Source organism: Coregonus clupeaformis, chromosome 27, assembly GCF_020615455.1.
Source record: "Coregonus clupeaformis isolate EN_2021a chromosome 27, ASM2061545v1, whole genome shotgun sequence".
Lineage (NCBI taxonomy): Eukaryota > Metazoa > Chordata > Actinopteri > Salmoniformes > Salmonidae > Coregonus > Coregonus clupeaformis.
In genome coordinates this window covers 40,702,128-40,721,244 of record NC_059218.1, presented here as the reverse complement: position 1 = coordinate 40,721,244, position 19,117 = coordinate 40,702,128, and the positions used below count along the sequence as shown (strand labels likewise).

The 19,117-nt window shown below is 43.3% G+C and overlaps 2 protein-coding genes across 4 annotated transcripts in view; one reads left to right on the top strand and one right to left on the bottom strand.

Annotated features, from left to right (window-relative positions):
* The first annotated feature begins 780 nt into the window (after positions 1 to 780).
* On the top strand, positions 781 to 13,897 carry LOC121541310 (putative bifunctional UDP-N-acetylglucosamine transferase and deubiquitinase ALG13). Of its 3 annotated transcripts, none has more exons than XM_041850296.1 (24): positions 781 to 1,045; positions 1,408 to 1,491; positions 1,699 to 1,749; positions 1,861 to 1,907; positions 2,088 to 2,160; positions 3,998 to 4,079; positions 4,417 to 4,585; positions 8,581 to 8,650; positions 8,773 to 8,881; positions 9,129 to 9,193; positions 9,298 to 9,398; positions 10,114 to 10,229; positions 10,356 to 10,596; positions 10,787 to 10,876; positions 11,039 to 11,195; positions 11,310 to 11,454; positions 11,542 to 11,577; positions 11,856 to 11,911; positions 12,118 to 12,195; positions 12,400 to 12,577; positions 12,666 to 12,785; positions 12,899 to 12,939; positions 13,049 to 13,232; positions 13,427 to 13,897. In XM_041850296.1, the coding sequence occupies exons 1-24, from the start codon at positions 926 to 928 to the stop codon at positions 13,693 to 13,695; spliced, it is 2,682 nt and encodes an 893-aa protein (XP_041706230.1). In that variant the 5' UTR covers positions 781 to 925; the 3' UTR covers positions 13,696 to 13,897. The 3 variants fall into 3 exon arrangements, with proteins under 3 accessions (XP_041706230.1, XP_041706229.1, XP_041706227.1); XM_041850295.1 differs by having other exon boundaries at positions 10,763 to 10,876; positions 11,048 to 11,195; XM_041850293.1 differs by having other exon boundaries at positions 10,763 to 10,876.
* A 2,169-nt stretch (positions 13,898 to 16,066) lies between these two features.
* The window catches only part of LOC121542129 (short transient receptor potential channel 5-like), a 45,555-nt gene continuing 42,504 nt past the window's right edge, over positions 16,067 to 19,117 (bottom strand). Inside the window, exon 12 of the mRNA XM_041851608.2 lies at positions 16,067 to 19,012. Within this exon, the coding sequence (XP_041707542.1) occupies positions 18,140 to 19,012 (873 nt within the window). The 3' untranslated portion in view covers positions 16,067 to 18,139. The remainder of the gene's footprint in view (positions 19,013 to 19,117) is intronic.

Genomic DNA, 19,117 nt, shown 5'->3' with positions numbered 1-19,117 from the left:
CTCCAGAGTCCAATGGCGGTGAGCTTTGCATCACTCCAGCCGACGTTTGCGCATGGTGATCTTAGGCTTGTGTGTGGCTGCTCGGTCATGGAAACCCATTTCATGAAGCTCCCAACGAACAGTTATTGTGCTGACATTGCTTCCAGAGGCAGTTTGGAACTCAGTTGTGAGTGTTGCAACCGAGGACAGATCATTTTTACGTGCTACGTGCATCAGCACTAGGCGGTCTTGTGTGGCCTACCACTTCGCGGCTGAGTCATTGTTGCTCCCAGACTTTTCGACTTCACAATAACAGCAGATACAGTTGACCGGGGCAGCTCTAGCAGGGCAGAAATTTGACTAACTGACTTGTTGGAAAGGTGGCATCCTATGACAGTGTCACGTTGAAAGTCACTGAGCTCTTCAATAAGGCCATTCTACTGCCAATGTTTGTCAATGGAGATTGCATGGCTGAGTGCTCGATTTGATATACCTGTCAGCAACGGGTGTGGCTGAAATAGCCGAATGCACTAATTTGAAGGGGTGTCCACATACTTTTGTATATATAGTGTATATTCGGTTTGATTTAGGCCAAATCCTTTACAAATATTTTTTTTCTGAGTCAGGTTTGTCATTCGTTTCTGACTGTGGAGTAGCCTTTTCACTGGATAAGGCATTGGAGGCTATAAACACAATAGATGGGTGCAGTATAAAAATAAAAATAAAGAATTTAGTGTAACCAATCAAAGACAAGAATTTTCAATAAAGTTTTCAACGGTTGGAACGAATGACGGAGATGTTGACTCGGTAATCAGTGCTCATTTTTAGCACCTGTTTCCTTATTCCAATTCGAAAGGAAACTTTCGACCTTCATGTTCTTTATCTTCTACGCGGAAAGTTATGAAGCTTTGCATATTTATAGTTTTTTATTTACAATTTCCTTAAAATGCAGAAAGCCTTGAAGAAGTATTTTGTAAACATGGACGAGTATCTAGCCAGCATCGGTCTCTACCGAAAAATGATGGCACGAGACGCGTCCTGTCTATTTCGAGCTGTCTCTGAGCAGGTACAGTAGCCTAAAGCAATTTAGCGAAATCTTTTAATAGATTCCATTTGACGTTCAACGTTTAGAAAATAAATAAATATATATATAAGATATTACATTTCTCTAACTGACTGACTTCATGGTGTGAGAATAGGAAGTTGTCATTTTTCGAAAGAAATGTATGTCGCTTGGGAACTCATGGGTTCATTTAGCCTATTCATCTTCCTCTAGGGTTAATTTGGTTGACTGAATTTATTACTCAATGAAGTGGCCAGAGTTAAAACATGAAATGCACAACATTATGTTCCAGGGAGCAAAGCGGAGGCTGTTGAATACAAAAAAAAAAAAATGCATTATGTAATTATGTATTTCATTCCTCCAAGATGTATTACTCACAGAATTACCATCAAAAGATAAGGAAAGACTGTGTCACCTTCATGAGAGCAAACCGATGCAACTTTGAACCTGTAAGTTGACAACAACAAAAAATATTCGCAAATACAATAGCTTCACAGCACAGAGCAAGTCTAGTTTAAAATTGTCCGGTGCTATCCGAATCCTTCCCTTCCCCCCCCCCATTTGAAGTTGACATTTAAAATGAGTAGGGACATCCCAAGGATCCCTGATAGCATTGACCGTTTATAATCTACGTAATGACATGCTCTATCTCCTAGTTTGTTGAAGGGTCGTTTGAGAAGTATCTGGAACGTCTGGAGGACCCCAAGGTATGTTTTATAGAACTACATGTTATGAAAGCACATTGCACAATCCGGATTCGGACCTTCGACCATATGAAAAAAGGTCATGTACATACCGTTAAATATGTTTTTCTTCAGGAAACCACTGGACAAGTTGAGATAAAGGCATTGTCATCATTGTACAGGTAAGTGCTGCACAATGTGGTATCAGTTAGACACCACCTGCCACATTGTACAACCTTTGTGTTGGCCGACAGGACATTGTCAAAAATGATATGGAGATTGTGATGTGAATTGCATTGTATTTTTAACAATGATTGTAACATGAAATAAGTTGGTGTTGTCACATGTTGGCTGTGTGGCAGGCGGTGCTTCCTTGTATACAGGTATCCTGGGAAGCCACCAACAGAGATAACTGAAGTAGACTACATGGAGAAGGTAAGAGTGTGTGGTTCATCGCAGCCCACTGAGCCCTGAAGCATCTCAAATGCCTGACTAGTGAAGTAATTACCTGGCAAAACAGGCTAAACTGAACCAGGTTGCTAATTGAACCAGGTGTGTGGATAGGGGCATTGACGTGATACACTATATATACAAAAGTATGTGGACACCCCTTCAAATTAGTGGATTTGGCTATTTCAGCCACACCCGTTGCTGACAGGTGTATAAATCGAGCACACAGCCATACAATGTCCATTGGCAGTAGAATGGTCTTACTGAAGAGCTCAGTGACTTTCAACGTGGCACCATCATAGGATGCCACCTTGCCAACAAGTTAGTTTGACACATTTCTACCCTGCTAGAGCTGCCCCGGTCAACTGTAAGTGCTGTTATTGTGAAGTGGAAACGTCTAGGAGCAACAACGGCTCAGCCGCGAAGTGGTAGGCCTCACAAGCTCACAGAACGAGACCGGTGAGTGCTGAAGTGCGTAAAAATCGACTGTCCTCGGTTGCAACACTCACTACCGAGTTCCAAACTGCCTCTGGAAGCAACATCAGCACAATAACTGGCCGAGCAGCCACACACAAGCCTAAGATCACCATGCGCAATGCCAAGCTTCAGCTGGAGTGTAAAGCTCACCGCTATTGGACTCTGGAGCAGTGGAAAGGCGTTCTTTGGAGTGATGAATCATGCTTCACCATCTGGCAGTCTAACTGACAAATCTGGGTTTGGCGGATGCCAGGATAACACTACCTGTCCCAATGCATAGTGCCAACTAAAGTTTGGAGGAGGAATAATGGTCTAGGGCTGTTTTTCATGGTTCGGGCTAGGCCCCTTAGTTCCAGTGAAGGGAAATCTTAACGCTACAGCATACAATGACATTCTAGATGATTCTGTGCTTCCACCTTTGTGGCAACAGGTTGGGGAAGGCCCTTTTCCTGTTTCAGCATTTTTTAAATGTTTTATTTATGGGGGACAATGCACATTAATCAACATCAATATTACAATAATGCAACACCCATGTAAATGTGCCGGGGTTAGCCATAAGCTAATTTGCACCCGTAGTCCCATGACAATGCCCCCATGCAAAAATGGTTTGTCGAGTTTGGTGTGGAAGAACGTGACTGGCCTGCACAGAGCCCTGACCTCAACCCCATCAAACACCTTTGGGATGAATTGGAACGCCGACTGCGAGCCAGGCCTAATCGCCCAACATCAGTGCCCGACCTCACTAATGCTCTTGTGGCTGAATGGAAGCAAGTCCCCGCAACAATGTTCCAACATCTAGTGGAAAGCCTTCCCAGAAGAGTGGAGGCTGTTATAGCAGCAAAAGGGGGACTGACTCCATATTAATGCCCATGATTTTGGAATGAGATGTTCGACGAGCAGGTGTCCCCATACTTTTGTGTGCTTTGGTTTGTCCACTAGAGGGTACTGCTCTCATTTTGCAATTTGAGTAGACTACAGCCAAAGATGGTGTATAAATGAAAGATGGGGTTCATTCAGGCTGCTTACCATTGGACGCAAAAAGAAAAGTATGTTAGTCTACGTAACTTTGTCTCCCATAGACACCAATGCAATAGCAGCTGGGTCTGGTCTACTTCATTCATTGAACCAGAAAAAAACGTCTCATGCTTCTTCAGTCTCAGTTACCACTATTTCAAAATCAAACATTTTTCTAAATTTTCAGTTTTCCAGCTCCTCTTTTCTTAGTTCGATCTTTACTTACTCTGTAGACAATTCGATTTGTGTGTAATTTTTAAAATTTTAATAAATGGTTAAGAGTGAAAATGCATTACACTGTTCTGGATTCTGCTCTCTGACTGTATTGCAGATTTTACTGTGTTGCTCCAACAATGGCCACTATGACATCGTGTACCCCAGGAACTACCCCATCGACGCAGCTCTGTGCCAGGGTCAGTACTCTCTCACTCATCAGAGGCTGGTGGGAGGAGCTATAGGAGGATGGGGTCATTGTAATGGCTGGAATGGTATAGATGGAACAGTCATACACGTCAAAATATAAGGAAACCCCATGTTTAACTCCGTTACATTAATTCCATTCCAGCCATTACAATGAGCCCGTCCTCCTATAGCTCCTCTCACCAGCCTCCACTGCAGTGGATACATCTTCACTCTTTAAGTCCTATAATTGGCTACTCATTGATTTTATTTACTCAATATTTTAAATAATCAGTTGTTTCATGTGTAGTGAATAGGAAATGTATAACTTCTTTCTTCAACTGAATCCAGCTCTGTTGTATGAGCTGCTGTACACACAAGTCCTTGGTGTCGAGGAGGCGGAGGTGCAAGGAGCCTTGGAAGGGTTCCGTGGCGGAGGTCGTCGCTATAGGAACAGCCTGTCGGTGTGCAGTGAGGACGCAGGCTATGACACCCCTGAGGACAGGGGTCAGACTCGGAGGTGAAGTCTTGCTCTGCACACCACTTTTGAGTCCTCCACACTAAACTTAAGTCTTACAGTTGCTAGTTACTTAGGTCATTCCATGAAATGATATTTTAAGTCGAACTTGTGCACCAATATTTAGTTTTAAAAGCCTGTTTTACTGCTAAATTCTCTAAAATGACATTGGAGGCAGCTTATGGTAGAGAAATGAACATTCAATTCTCTGGCAACAGCTCTGGTGGACATACCTGCAGTCAGCATGCCAATTGCACACTCCCTCAACTTGAGACATTTTTGGCAATGTGTTGTGTGACAAAACGGCAGATTTTAATGGCCTTTTATAGACCCCTTTCTGTGTTTGCAAACATTGCCGCATGAGGGCGATGTGCGCAAGTTGGTGGCAGAACACGGGCGTTCTTTGTAGAACACCAGCAAAAAAGCCTCTAATTTACATATTGCTTATTAGTGCATTTCACACTACTTTTGGATTTTAAGGTTCATATGAATGTCCTGCTTCATATGTTTGTCATCGCAAATCAACTGCATTATACTTAAAAAACACTTAAATTTCAACCAGTAAAATGGCTCTTTGGCTAGCTTTTCCTACAGCCTATGTCAATGAGCATAAGCATTCTAGCTAACTGCTGCATCCAAAATAGTTATTTCGCAAAGATCCCAAACAAATATAGTCTTAGCGGCTTTTCAAGCAAGAATCGGAACATAATTGTAAGTGTATGAGAACCCCAAAAAGTTATTTTGTAATAAAAACATAAATCTAGGCTACGTTGAATGGGCGCAGATGGCGATGGCTTTTTTACTGCCGCCAAGAGTCGCGCGCATCTGTGCGTGACGTCAGTGTGTAGTGTATTGGAAAAGGGGTCTATACTGTAGGCCTAATGATATTCTGTGAAAAGGGTCTATTCTCCCCAGCACAAGGTGCACCTGTGTAATGAGCATGCTTTTTAATCAGCTTCTTGATATGCCACACCTGTCAGGTGGAGAACATTTCTTGGCAAAGGAGAAATGCTCACTAACAGGGATGTAAACACATTTGTGCGATAAGAAATAAGCTTTTTGTGCGTATGGTAAATTTTTGCGATATTTTATTTCAGCTCATGAAACATGGGACCAACACTTTTTACATGTTGAGGTTTATATTTTTGTTCAGTGTATTATGTGACTAGTGATTCATTTTAATAAAAAGAACATGTCCCTCATTTTGAGGTCAACCCTGTTTTAATATGGTAACTATTCCTTGTAAAATATTTTTTCCCAAATGAAACATTGAACATCTAATAGTCAAATCTTTGTGTAGAAGTAGGTGAGCTGGTTCTACTCTTTCTGGTGTTTTGTGGTGGAAAACTGAGTGGGCTGAGCGTAACATGTCATTTGTTGTTGTGGAGCTTGCATTCAAATGCCCATCCATGTTGCGCACAACAAGCTTCCATTCCCCCTGTCACAAGGGGATTTATGGCCAATGTAAGATGCACACATCAACCCTGTTACTTTATTAGGCACTTAACTATAGGCTTATTTAACCTCTTGATGGAGAAAACATGTTTTTTTAATTAAGTTGGACATGTGCTCTTCATGCCAATGTTAAAATTAGGTGAAAAATAAAATAAAAATCCTTGACGTTACACTACCCAAAAGGGAACGACCCACCTACAACAGGGGCGGCAGGTAGCTTAGTGGGTAAGAGCGTTGTGCCAGTAACCGAAAGGTCGCTGGTTCTAATCCCCGAGCCGACTAGGTGAAAAATCTGTCGATGTGCCCTTGAGCAAGGCACTTAACCCTAATTGCTCCTGTAAGTCGCTCTGGATAAGAGCGTCTGCTAAATGACCAAAAATAAAAATAAAATAAATAAAATACAATATGCATAAATTCACCAAAGCATATATACACTGAGTATACCAAACATTAGGAACACCTTCCTAATTTTGAGTTGCACCCTTTTGCCCTCAGAACAGCCTCAATTCGTCGGGGCATGGACAAGGTGTCGAAAGCGTTCCACAGGGATGCTGGCCCATGTTGACTCCAATGCTTCCCACAGTTGTGTCAAGTTGACTGGTTGTCCTTTGGGTGGTAGACCATTCTTGATACACATTGGAAACTGTTGAGCGGGAACAACCCAGCAGCGTTTTATTTCTTCACACAATGTGGTGCGCCTGGCACCTACAGTACTACCATACCCTGTTCAATGGCACTTAAATCTTTTGTCTTGCTCATTCACCCTCAATGGCGCACACAATCCATGTCTTAAAATCCTTCTTTAACCCCTTCATCTACACTGCCTTTGGAATTTATTCAGACCCCTTGACTTTTTCCACATTTTGTTACGTTACAGCCTTATTCTAAAATTGATTCAATTGTTTATTTTTTACTCAAATCTACACACAATACCCCATAATGACAAAGCAAGAACAGTATTTTTGAAATGTTTGCTTATTTATTAAAATATAACACAACCACATTTACATAAGTATTCAGACTTTACTCAGTACTTTGTTGAAGCACTTTTGGCAGCGATTACAGCATCGAGTCTCCTTGGGTATGACGCTGCAAGCTTGGCACACCTGTATTTGGGAAGTTTCTCCCATTCTTCTCTGCAGATCCTCTCAAGCTCTGTCAGGTTGGATGGACAGCAATTTTCAGGTCTCTTCAGAGATGTTAGATCGGGTTCAAGTCCGGGCTCTGGCTGGGCCCCTCAAGGACATTCAGAGACTTGTCCCGAAGCCACTCCTGCGTTGTCTTGGCTGTGTGCTTAGAGTCGTTGTCCTGTTGGAAGGTGAACCTTCGCCCCAGTCTGAGGTCTTGGGCGCTCTGGAGCAGGTTTTCATCAAGGAGCTCTCTGTACTTTGCTCCGTTCATCTTTCCCTCGATCCTCACTAGTCTCCCAGTCCCTGCCACTGAAAAACATCCCCACAGTATGATGCTGCCACCAACATGCTTCACCGTAGGGATGGTGCCAGGTTTCCTCCAGATGTGAAACTTGGCATTCAGGCCAAAGAGTTCAATCTTGGTTTCATCAGACCAGAGAGTCTTTAGGTGCCTTTTTGGCAAACTCCAAGCGGGCTGTCATGTGCCTTTTGCTGAGAAGTGGCTTCCGTCTGGCCACTCTAACATAAAGGCCAGATTGGTGAAGTGCTGCACAGATGGTTGTCCTTCTGGAAGGTTCTCATCTCCACAGAGAACTCTGGAGCTCTGTCGGAGTGACCATTGGGTTCTTGGTCACCTCCCTGACCAAGGCCTTTCTCCCCCGATTGCTCAGTTTGGCCGGGCGGCCAGCTCTAGGAAGAGTCTTGGTGGTTAAAAACGTATTCCATTTAAGAATGATGGAGGCCACTGTGTTCTTGGGGACGTTCAATGCTGCAGAACATTTTTGGTACCCTTCCCCAGATCTGTGCCTCGTCACAATCCTGTCTCGGCGCTCAACGGACAATTCCTTCGACCTCATGGCTTGGTTTTTGCTCTGACATGCACTGTCAACTGTAGGACCTTATTTGATTTGGTGTGCCTTTCCAAATCATGTCCAATCAATTGTGTTTACCACAGGTGTTTCTACAACTTGATTGGAGTCCATCTCAAGGATGATCAATGGAAACAGGATCCACTTGAGCTCAATTTCGAGTCTCATAGCAAAGGGTCTGAATATTTATGTAAATAAGGTTTTTTATTTTTAATAAATGTGCAAAAATGTCTAAACCTGTTTTCGCTTTGTCATTACGGGGTATCGTGTGTAGATTGAGGAAACATTCATTTAATACATTTTAGAATAAGGCTGTAACGTAACTAAATGTGGAAAAAGTAAAGGGGTCTGAATTCTTTCCGAAGCCACTGATTTTTGAAGTGGATTTAACAAGTGACATGAAGGATGATAGTTTTCACCTGGTCAGTCTGTAATGGAAATAGTTCTTAATGTTACTCAGTGTAGTGTAGTCATTGTATGATTTTTAAATTTCTTTTATCAGGTTTTTGTTAAGTATTTTTCTACACTGTTTACTTTCTTGTAGGGACGATTGGGAGTTCAATGGGCACAATCGCACAGAGGACAAAGCCAGACCTGGAGCAGAGGAAGCCAATGTGACAACGTTTTCTATAACGTCTATTGTTACCAGCTCTGAATTGTAGTTTATAACATTATTTGGGTAGACTAGATTCAAGGAACACAAATCCAATTTCTTATCTCTCTTTCTCTTCCTAAGACTCCAGATGGACCAGCAAAACTCTCTCTCCCGTACAAGGTGCTCAAAGCACTGGATTCTGAGATGTACAGAAATGTCGAGTTTGATGTATGGCATGACAGTCGCAGAGGTATACCATGTTGCCCACTTCTGTTGGGGGGAAACTTGGGTTGGGATTCTTGTGGTGAAGTGGAACTGCTAAATTAATCATAAGACATTAGTTCTAAAGAACAAGATTCACACAGAGCAGACCTGTTATCCGTGCTGAATATTCACATGGGGTTGATATGCTTATTCCACACACTAATTTCTTCACGTAGAGCAGTTGTATAATTGGCCATTCTGGAATGGCATATAATATCGTGTCTCTGAAACAGAGATGCAGAAGACCGATTACGTGGTGTTTGCTGGAAGACAGTACTTCTTGGGAGACAAGTGTCAGGTACAGTAATCCAGTTTATCCACTAATTTAAGATAGTTAGTTTTTTTTTTTGGTGTGCAAAACATACTCCAAATGACTAAGGCTAGCCCATGTCTTCTATGCAGGTTCGTCTCGACCCCAAAGGGAAGTATTACAATGCCTTCATTCAGGAAGTGGGCACTCACCCCAGCGCTGTGACAGTGTTCATCGAAGAGCTTGGAGAAAAGTGAGATACCTGTCCCTTTTTTAAAAACACCCCAATTGAACTGACTTACACACAGGCACTTTAACACAGCACCCATCAATGTGTGCTTATTTTAGTGTTCTGGCGCATGCATGTTCTTGTATCAGAGCAGCAAGAGGAACTGCCCTTCCCTACCTACAGGCTTTGCTCAAACTCTACACCCCAACCTGAGTACTTCGTTCTGCCATCTCAGGCCTCTTGGCCCTCCCACCCCTATGGGAGGGCAGCTCCCACGCATCCCAGTCCAAGCTCTCCTCTGTCCTGGTGGAACCAGCTTCCCCCTAACGCTAGGACAGCGGAGTCCCTACCCATCTTTTGAAAACATCTGAAACCCTACCTCTTCAAAAAGTATCTTAAATTATCCCACAGCCCCCCCCCCCAACCAAAAAAATACTTTTGTGAACAAACACTCACACTTGACCCTTTTCCCCCTTACTAGCTCTGACTTTGCTGATAACTACTTTATTGAGGAAAAATGTACTTACTATGACTGTGATGTGGTTGTCCCACCTAGCTATCTTAAGATGAATGCACTAACTGGAAATCGCTTTGGATAAGCGCGTCTGCTAGATGACTAAAATGAAAATGTACCATCCAAGTGGTTGTCAGTCATACAGTATGGTGAATTACCATCGACGCAGTGCTCTTTTCAATATTAGGTTTATGAGACCTCCTCACTATACCCCACCACTTTCAGACATCTTGTGTCTCTGACTAACTTCAAGCCTGTGAACCCTGTCCCTGCCTGGAACATCACCCCGAGCCGCAAGGGACCATCATACAGCAGGCCTGAGCAGTATCCTGGAGAAATGGGTCTGTGTGCCCTTTAACTATTTAGATTAGTCTTAGTAAGTTTAATAGCAGTGAAAATCGTATTGGCCTCGGACCATTAAAGATGTCTTGTACAACTTTCTGTTACCCCTTCTTTGTCTGTTACAGATTCAGAGTTGCGGGGCCGGCGGCGTTTCTTTAAGAAGCCCAGAGGGAAGGAGATGCTGATGATGTCTTACAGTCGACCCCAGCCTGGCCTGCCTCCCCGCTTCCAGTCAGGCCCTGGGGGCATACCCCCTGGGCGCGCCCCTGGCATGCACGCCCCCCCACCACCTCCAGGGACACTGCCCTACGAACACTACCGCCCGCATCTTCCACCCAGGCTCCCGCGAGGATATGGCCCACCCAGGTCGGTGCGCTTGCTACTTAAATTGTCAAATGGCAGGTTTGAGAAATGTCACTCTAAAACGCCATTCACACCGCTGCTGTACTGCACCATTACTGAAGGCCATGTTCCTTACCGTTTATTATATTCTGTTGGTATCTATGCTGTTGCCAATCTGGGTTCTGTTCAGAAGTTCAGCCCGTTTCCTGAACAGGCATCACCTCATTGGGCCGGAGATGACATACTATCCTCACCCAGGAAAACGCTGCTACCACAGCTTCGACAACTACTCATTCAGGTCACGGTAATACTCCTTTTTATTAGCTCCTTAGCAACGTTCAGCAGAGTGACTGTTTTGAGCTACGGTAACTTTGGATATTACCAGTGGCCTTGCCCATAGCGAATGTAGTCATGATTTGCAGTGAATGAGTGTTGTGGTTATAAAAAGTATGTGTATTCATTTGAGCTCTTGCAGCCGGAGCAGGCGCCAGATGCATGCTATCAACAAGGACTGCCAGTTCAGCTATGTCGCCGAGGCTGGACAGGAGGCACAGGACATGGAAGGAACAATCACGTTCTACGAGATTGAGGGGGGAGATGAAACTGCCTTCCCTCCCTTGTCGGTAACTAAGTAGTCCAGAAGCCCTCAGGTTACAGACTTTGATAGTTGGGGGCATGAGTATTCAACTGGAGTATTCAAGTCAACCTGCTGTCTGCTTTTCTAACCTTCTCTTTAGGGACAGGCTGTAGCAAACCCCATGGTTCCAGCACTCCCAACCTACTGGGTGCAGCAGGGGCCGAGCCCCATCCCCACATCTGGCAAACAGGCCATGACCTCATCAGAGGAGGACGCTGACGAGAGGAGGAATGGTGACGACCAGGGTAGGCCAGCCTGTCCAGTGACGCTGTCTTATTTTGTTTTATTTGAGTCAGAATGTAAATGGTAAATCCATGCTGTATATGTCTCAGGTGAATATTCAGAGGAGTACATCTATACTGGTGAAGGTGAGTGTGTTGACATCACCTGCTGTGGAGATTTCTATGAAGTCCATGGAGAGCCCTTAGGAAAAGCTGGTAGAACAGTCTATGTCCACCATTTCATTTAAATGCTGTTCTGTAGATGCATTTTCAACTGATTTTACGTTAGGTAAAGACAAATTGGGCTATTCCATTTCCCAACTGATTCTGTCATTTGGCAGCAGTAAAGGCTCACAATTTGGAGACCCTTTGTACAATATGGATAAAAGTGGACAATTATCTTTTAAAAACTCTTCATCTTGCAGACCCAGGGTTCCAGAGCCCATCTGTGTATGCTGCGGCAGAGTCCACTGCCAACCTGGTACACCTGTTCTCAATATGCTCTCAAATATAATTGCCCTTCACTTGCTTTTTGTTGTTGAAATGAAGGTTAATAAAAGTTACTTTAACATGTGGGATGATTTAGATTTACAGTATAATTTCCAATTAATGTGAATTTACTTGATTATTGGGGCTGATTGGTTTGATTGCATTCCTCTCTCCATTTTTTTTTGCCTGCCTTTCCAGACCATTGAGGAGGGAGGATCTCGGGCCGGCTCACCACAAGAGGGCGTAGCTAGCTATAGCTACTCTCAGTCACAGCAGGTACTGGATGCTTCACAATTAGCTCTACACAACTCCTTAATTGTCACACATTTTGTTTGGGGGAAGAAAAAAAAAAAAATCAGGTTTTGTTTAGGTCATACTCAAAACTGTAGAATTGTTTGTCTTCTTCTTTTGGATAAAAGTTAACTTGTATGGTTTGTAGTCGGATGGTTGCGTTTTAATGTAATGTTTTTGTTTCCTCAGGTGGTGGTGAAGTTAGCAGTCATCCCCTCCTCACAGGCTTTAACCACAGCCCCAGCAGCTATCTTCACCTCCAACTCCTCATCCTCTAGCAGCTCTCAGACTCCTCCAGCACCAGTGGCTCCACCCTTAAACTATCCTCAGGGGGCTCCCATTCCCCCACATGCAATGGGCAGACAAGGTAGCCACTCTTTATAAGGGTGATGGTCAGACCGAAGGAGTTATTGGGCCCTGATGCCTAACTGATGCCTATTTTCTCTCGTTTGTAGTTTCATCCATTCAGGTTCCTCCTTCCTCTCCCTGGTTTGTGAATGAGATGGGGGAAGCGGTCAGCACCACACCCCCTCCACCTTACTCCTATGACCACAACGGCAACGACCTTCCACGAGGTCAGACACGCTTCCCCATGGCGCGTGTGTGTGTGTGTGTGTTCAATTTGTAAACTTCTAATAGTTGAATTTTGAAGACGTGACGGTAAATAAATGTATTTATCTTTCTATAGATGGCAAGGTCCTCCAATATTACTTTAATTTAGGAGTCCAAGTAAGTGATTTTATAGTATGTATGGGTGAACATTTACTTGGCATGAGACACTAGACATGTCTTTTGAAGGAAAACAATCTACCTTTTATTTCTATCCGTGATGAAACAGTGGTACCAGCAGAGCTATTGGCATTCCATGGTGCAGATGCAGCAGGCGTATCAGCAGCCCAGTACCGAGCAACAGTTCCAGTCCTACTCCGGAGCCACCCCTCCCTCTGATCACACAGTCCCCCAGTCCTACCCAGAGACTGGGAGAGCAGGGCCTGATGGCCAGGGAGATGTTTCTGCCAATGGTCAGCGCCACCCCTCTGCCTCGGACCTCCTCATTATGAAATGGCACATTTGCATTGAACAAGATCTGTGACTTCAGTGTCATAAGTGTTTGTCACAATCTTAAGACCTCAAGTATTAAACGTGACATACTTTTTTTTTTTTCTTTTCTTAATCTTACCTTGGTCCTCACCCGTCACCTTTTCCTTCCTACCAGGCACCTCCCTGGCCATGGACCCTCCCTCAGCAGGAGCCCCAGGCACAGTGTTCTACCCCTTGGTTCAGGACCAGTGCAGCCAACCCCCCCTCCACACCTACGAGCCTTATGTTCCGATGCTCTCTGCCACCTACCACTATCTCACGCCCTGGAACTCAGGCCCTGCCCAACCACGTGTGCACGCATCCTACTGCCCCTCCTCTAATCACCCAGTCAACTATGTCACTGCACCCACACACCCAGGGCACTTTATTCCTCCCAGCATGTAACCAAGCACTGGGGACGGAGGTAGGCTCCTCTAACTACCCGCATTCACCATATGTCACCCTATTTCATGTATAACATTTGTTCCACTGTTCTGTTGAAGTTTGCATGTTTTGAAGTTTGCTAGTCAGTGGCTGTCTGAAATGGCACCCTATTCCTTAATTAGTGCACTATGTAGGGCAGTGGTTCCCATCCTTTTTCGGTTACTGTACCACCAACTGAATTTTGCTCTGCCCGGAGTAACCCTGAAGTACCCCCTCATGTGCATGAGTCTTCTCAAGTACCCCCTGTGGATAGGCCAAGTACCCCCTGGGGTCCTAGTAACCCTGGTTGGGAACCACTGATATAGGGTGCCCCTGGTAAAAAGTGGTGCACTATGTAGGAAATAGGGTTCAATTTCGTACACCGCCTCTGTTCCACAGTGTTAACGGAATGTTTATGTTAATACATTTATTTTCATGTTTAATTAATTAAAAAAGTTATGTTTCCCAGAAGTCATAACAGTTTTTAGTTTGAACTGTGCCTTTAGAGCAGGGCTCTCAACCCTGTTCCTGGAGAGCTACCCTCCTGTATGTTTTCATTCCAACCGTACATCTCCAACTTTTTTTGGACAAATATTTTTCTTAGCGTTAACATTTGTAATATACACAGACTGTACAAAACATTAAGAACACCTCCCTAATATTGAGTTGCGTTCCACTCTTTTTCCCTCGTTGAGTGGAACAGCCTCAATTCGTCGGGGCATGGACTCTATAAGGTGGAAGCATTCCACAGGGATGCTGGCCCATGTTGACTCCAATGCTTCCCACAGTTGTCAAGTTGGCTGGATGTCCTTTGGGTGATGGGCCATTCTTGATACACATGGGAAACTGTTGCGCGTGGAAAAACCCAGGAGCGTTGCAGTTCTTGACAAACTGGTGCGCCTGGCACCTACTACCATACCTCGTTCAAAGGCACTAAAATATTTTGTCCTGCCCATTCACCCTCTGAATGAAACACACAATCCATGTCTCAATTCTCGAGGCTTAGAAATCCTTATTTAACCTGTCTCCTCCCCTTCATCTACAATGATTTTAAGTGGATTTAACAAGTGACATCAATAAGGGATCATAGCTTTCACCTGGTCAGTCTGTCATGGAAAGAGTAGGTGTTCTCAATGTTGTACACTCAGTATATATTTTTATAAACCGAAGTATCACACTGCAAAAAGTGAAATCGAAACAATTTTTAACATTTTGAGTGATAAATTCACTTAAAATTAGTGTTTTATTTTACCAAGCTAAATTATCTACATTGGCAGATCGTTTTGCTTGTTTTAGCCTCAATTTTTATTTCAAGATATTTTACCTATCTAGATTCAGAACCTAAAACAATATTTATAAAGCAAACGTTATCCCTTAGGTCTAGCACAGCACATATTTCAATAGTTTAAGCCTATGTTGCAGAACAGTGATTAAAATATTTGTTCAGAATATTGACAAATCTATCTTAAGCCATCAGTGACAGAGTTGACAAACTACTGACGGAGTTGACAACAGCTACTCAAAATACATTTTTGCTTCTAAAAAGAAAAGTTCAATACAAGTTGACAAATTGTATATTTTTCTACTTTATTCAAGTGGTATACACAGTAGCAATTTAGTTTTTCCTAAGTTGCTTTATGACTCTAAAACCTAATTTTAAAATTAACATATTTGAACCATAACTCATATTCTAAAGCCTTGTTTACATTGGCAGTTTTGAAGTGACTCAAAAAAACATTGCATATCAGATTTGATTCTGTTTTTCCTGCAGTCTGAACAGCCAAAAGCCACATGGAATCGGATATTTCAAGCCACCTTCGTAGGTGGTTTGAAGTCATACATATCTGATTCCTGGCCATGCGACTTGTCTGAACGGTCAAATCTGATATTTGCCCTCAAGTGGTTTTTAGACTTTTTTTGGCATATCTTGTTGCTTGCTAGCTACTCTGACAGGTTGACATGACGTGGTAGCTAACTAGCTTGTTAATTGTTTACAAACAAATTAGTGAATGTACTACAAAGCTAAACAGCTGCCTAGCTAGCTAGTTGACTGCTGTGGTTAGTCAAAAAGGACTTGTTTTGAAAGTTGGCTTATCTTATCATTTGAGGCTTTAACCTCTAATCTAACATATGGAATTGTTTTAAGATGGTCATACTATGGATCATAAAAATATTTGATAAAATATTGAATTTGACCTTTACTACTATAGCTCAGAAATGCATTGAATAACACATTCATAAATGGCAAAAAAGACAGTCAAAACAAATCATAAGGTTTTGAAGTGTCTGTCCTATTTCTAGCCGACATAAGAAAGCTCAGGATCTTTTTTTTGTTTGTTTTTGTTAACCCCTTATTTTTGTTGGCACAAAACTACCTCCATACTTCCATTTATTTGTATGGGTTACCTTCTTGTCTTGTTGCAATACCTGTAATCAGGAGATTAAGAATGGGTTCTCAGGTATAGCTGACCCTGCTAATTTCTGATTCATTTGGGATTTTACTCAAATCTGACAGAGTTGACCAAAACTCCGGACACTTTTTTTTAGGAGTCACAGTTTTGAGAGAAATATTCCTTAAAGTCAAAGAGGGTTATTGCAAGAAACTACATGAGATCCCTTTGTAGTTAATATACGTTTTCGCCCATTTTCCAATTTTCAACACCTTTTGGGGGAGTTACACATGTTGATCCTTTGGTTTATTGGCATTTCCTGGCACAGAGCCCGACAGGGAAATGAATAAAATTTAAAATATATTTTTTTACAAAAACAAATATTTTCCCTTATAAATTCACCTAAATGTATTTTTTTATCACAAATAATGAAACAATTTTTTTAATTTTTTTTTTACTATTAAATACATTTTCCCTGCCAGACAAGGATTGTCCCGACTTTCAAGAATCCCTGAACTAATCTGATTAATCTTATCAACCAGCTTCTTATTAGACTCGGGTGCGCTAGATTAGGATTGGAAAGAAAACTTTACAGAAACAGGGTTGGCGAGCCCTGCTTTAGAGAAGTAATTTGGTACGATCGTGGTGTCTGAGGGTCAGGACCCTTGACAGCACACAAGACCGATGTTGCTGCTACCCTTCCAGACATGCTAGCTCACTGATACTCCGGCAGTTTTATTCACTGAGCAAGGCTGCGTTTACACAGGCAGACAAATTCTGATCTTTTGCCCAATTATTAGAAAAATAGCTGATCTGATTGGTCAAAAGACCAATTAGTGAAAAAAAAGATCAGATGCAATGCAATTACAAAACTGTTCATTTCGAATTATGGGACAGCACATTATCTAAGGTGAGTCCTGAATACTGCAACTAGCGAATGCATTGAGCTGTCACTAACAGCCCAGAGTATAGCTATTTCAAAATTTTTGACAGTTCAGTCCAGTTTTATTTGACCACAATACAGCCTATCATATTACATGGCCCAGTCTTGGAATCCTAGTTCTCCTAAGAATCTGTCAAATATGATTTAATGTATTTGAATAGATAATGCTTAATCTAATGATCAAATAAAAATAGGTATTTGTATACAAGCTTGTTTTCGACAACTATGAAACGTTGTTTGCGTAGGGGTCCTCTGCCAAATTGATCTTGAGTATTATAATTCACAGCCATCTTGTCCAAAACAAAGGAGACTAAAAGTAAACATTAAAACTAGGGATAAATAAATCTACCTCTACTAATATCATGCATTTCCTGTCTCAATTGCCAAAAATGGGTAGTGCCTTATTTCCAAGAAAATATAGAAAAATACAACTTTCATAGAAAAACAGAGGACAGTATTCTTAGTTAATTGTTCAAAAACAACTTGAAAAGAATCAACCTGCAAACCTGAAATAAACATATGTCACATGACCTGTTCCACCATGATATTAACCATTCATGTTTAGGTTAAATGATGTACCAAACAGAACACACTACTGTATAGAGGACATTTGGCATTTGTATATGGCACACCACCCCGCAAAACAGTCTGGTAAAAGAAAATAGAAAAACTTGCAACAAGAGATTAAACAAATTTGTAAGAGAGTAGAAGTTTGGACAATGGTAATAACTCACCTGTGTATATGACCCCCTTATCTCAGTGATATTTTGATGAGTAAAATATAATTAACTGGGCCGGAACTGTAATAGAACACGTGTTGAGAGAGGATGGTGAACTTACAGACCGCAAACAAAGATTTAAGCATCACAGCTAGGTGGCAGTATGCAAACATGTAGTTCTATTGCAATAGATGAAGCTTGTTTTTTTCATTATATGTTTAGAATCTTCCTACTTTGCTATGATATCTTTGAGAAAATGAGTCCTGGGTTTTGAATACTTGAGTCAGACACTTTTTCTCTCTGTCCTCTCAGCAGAGTGACCTGAACATACTGTAGTTTGCTGTCCTGCATTATTCCGGGGGTGGTGTGTGTCTCTAAAGCTGTGTGGTGATGGAGTCCTCCTGCTCAGCCCCCCACTCAGAAGAGTCCAGCTCATCACATGGTCCTATCCAGCCCTCATACATGTCCTCACTAGAGCCCAGGAGGACAGCCTGGGAGCTGGAGGCCCTGATGCTGGAAGCACAGTGCAGGGGCAGCAGGGAGAGGCCCGGGGGCGGTGGTAAGTGGCCCAGGGGCCGTAGGAGCAGGCTGTCACTCCCGTTAGCCTGCTGGGGTGAACCCTGGGGTGGGGCCTGGTTAGGGGCTTGGGCCTGTTGTTCCTCTTTCAGGTTCACCCCCAGCCGGTCCAGGTGGAACTGGCTGCGTGTAACCTGGGGATTGCGGGGGATATGGACGTCCGGCCAGGTTGTGGGCTGACGAAGCAGGCCATCTGAGATGCTAAAGGTGGGCTGGTGCATGCTGGGAGGAGGGGCCCTGGGTTCTGGGACGTGTCCGTTCATGCGGGAGAAGAGCAGGCCCAGCCTCCTGATGGAGTCTCTCTTGGACTGCAGCCGGCCACCACTGCGGCTGAACGCAGCAGAGGAGGGGGAGGAGGAGGAGAACCGCAGCCCATTGCACTTTGGTTTGTTGTCCACTGGCCCCTCCACCCCTGACATGGACTTAAAGAGGGCGGAGACACTGAACTCAGAGTCCTTGCTCTTCCTCTCAGCGGTTGACATGCTGAAGGACACCCCCTTGGCCCCTTGGTCCCTGGACTGACCCTGTCCGGCCCCTCCCTCCCCCTCCTTGTTGGCCTCGTCTTGCTGAGTCGCCTCACTGCTGGATGAATAAGTTCTCCGCGGGGGCTTCCTGTTCCCCAGCAGATCCAACACCTCATAGCGGAAACTGGAGATGTCCTGCTTCAGCTCCTTCAGATCAGTTAAGAGGGGGATAGAGAGGATGGAGAGATCAGTTAAGAGGGGGATAGAGAGATGAACAATGAGGGACAGTTAGATATTGCTCTATGACTGTGG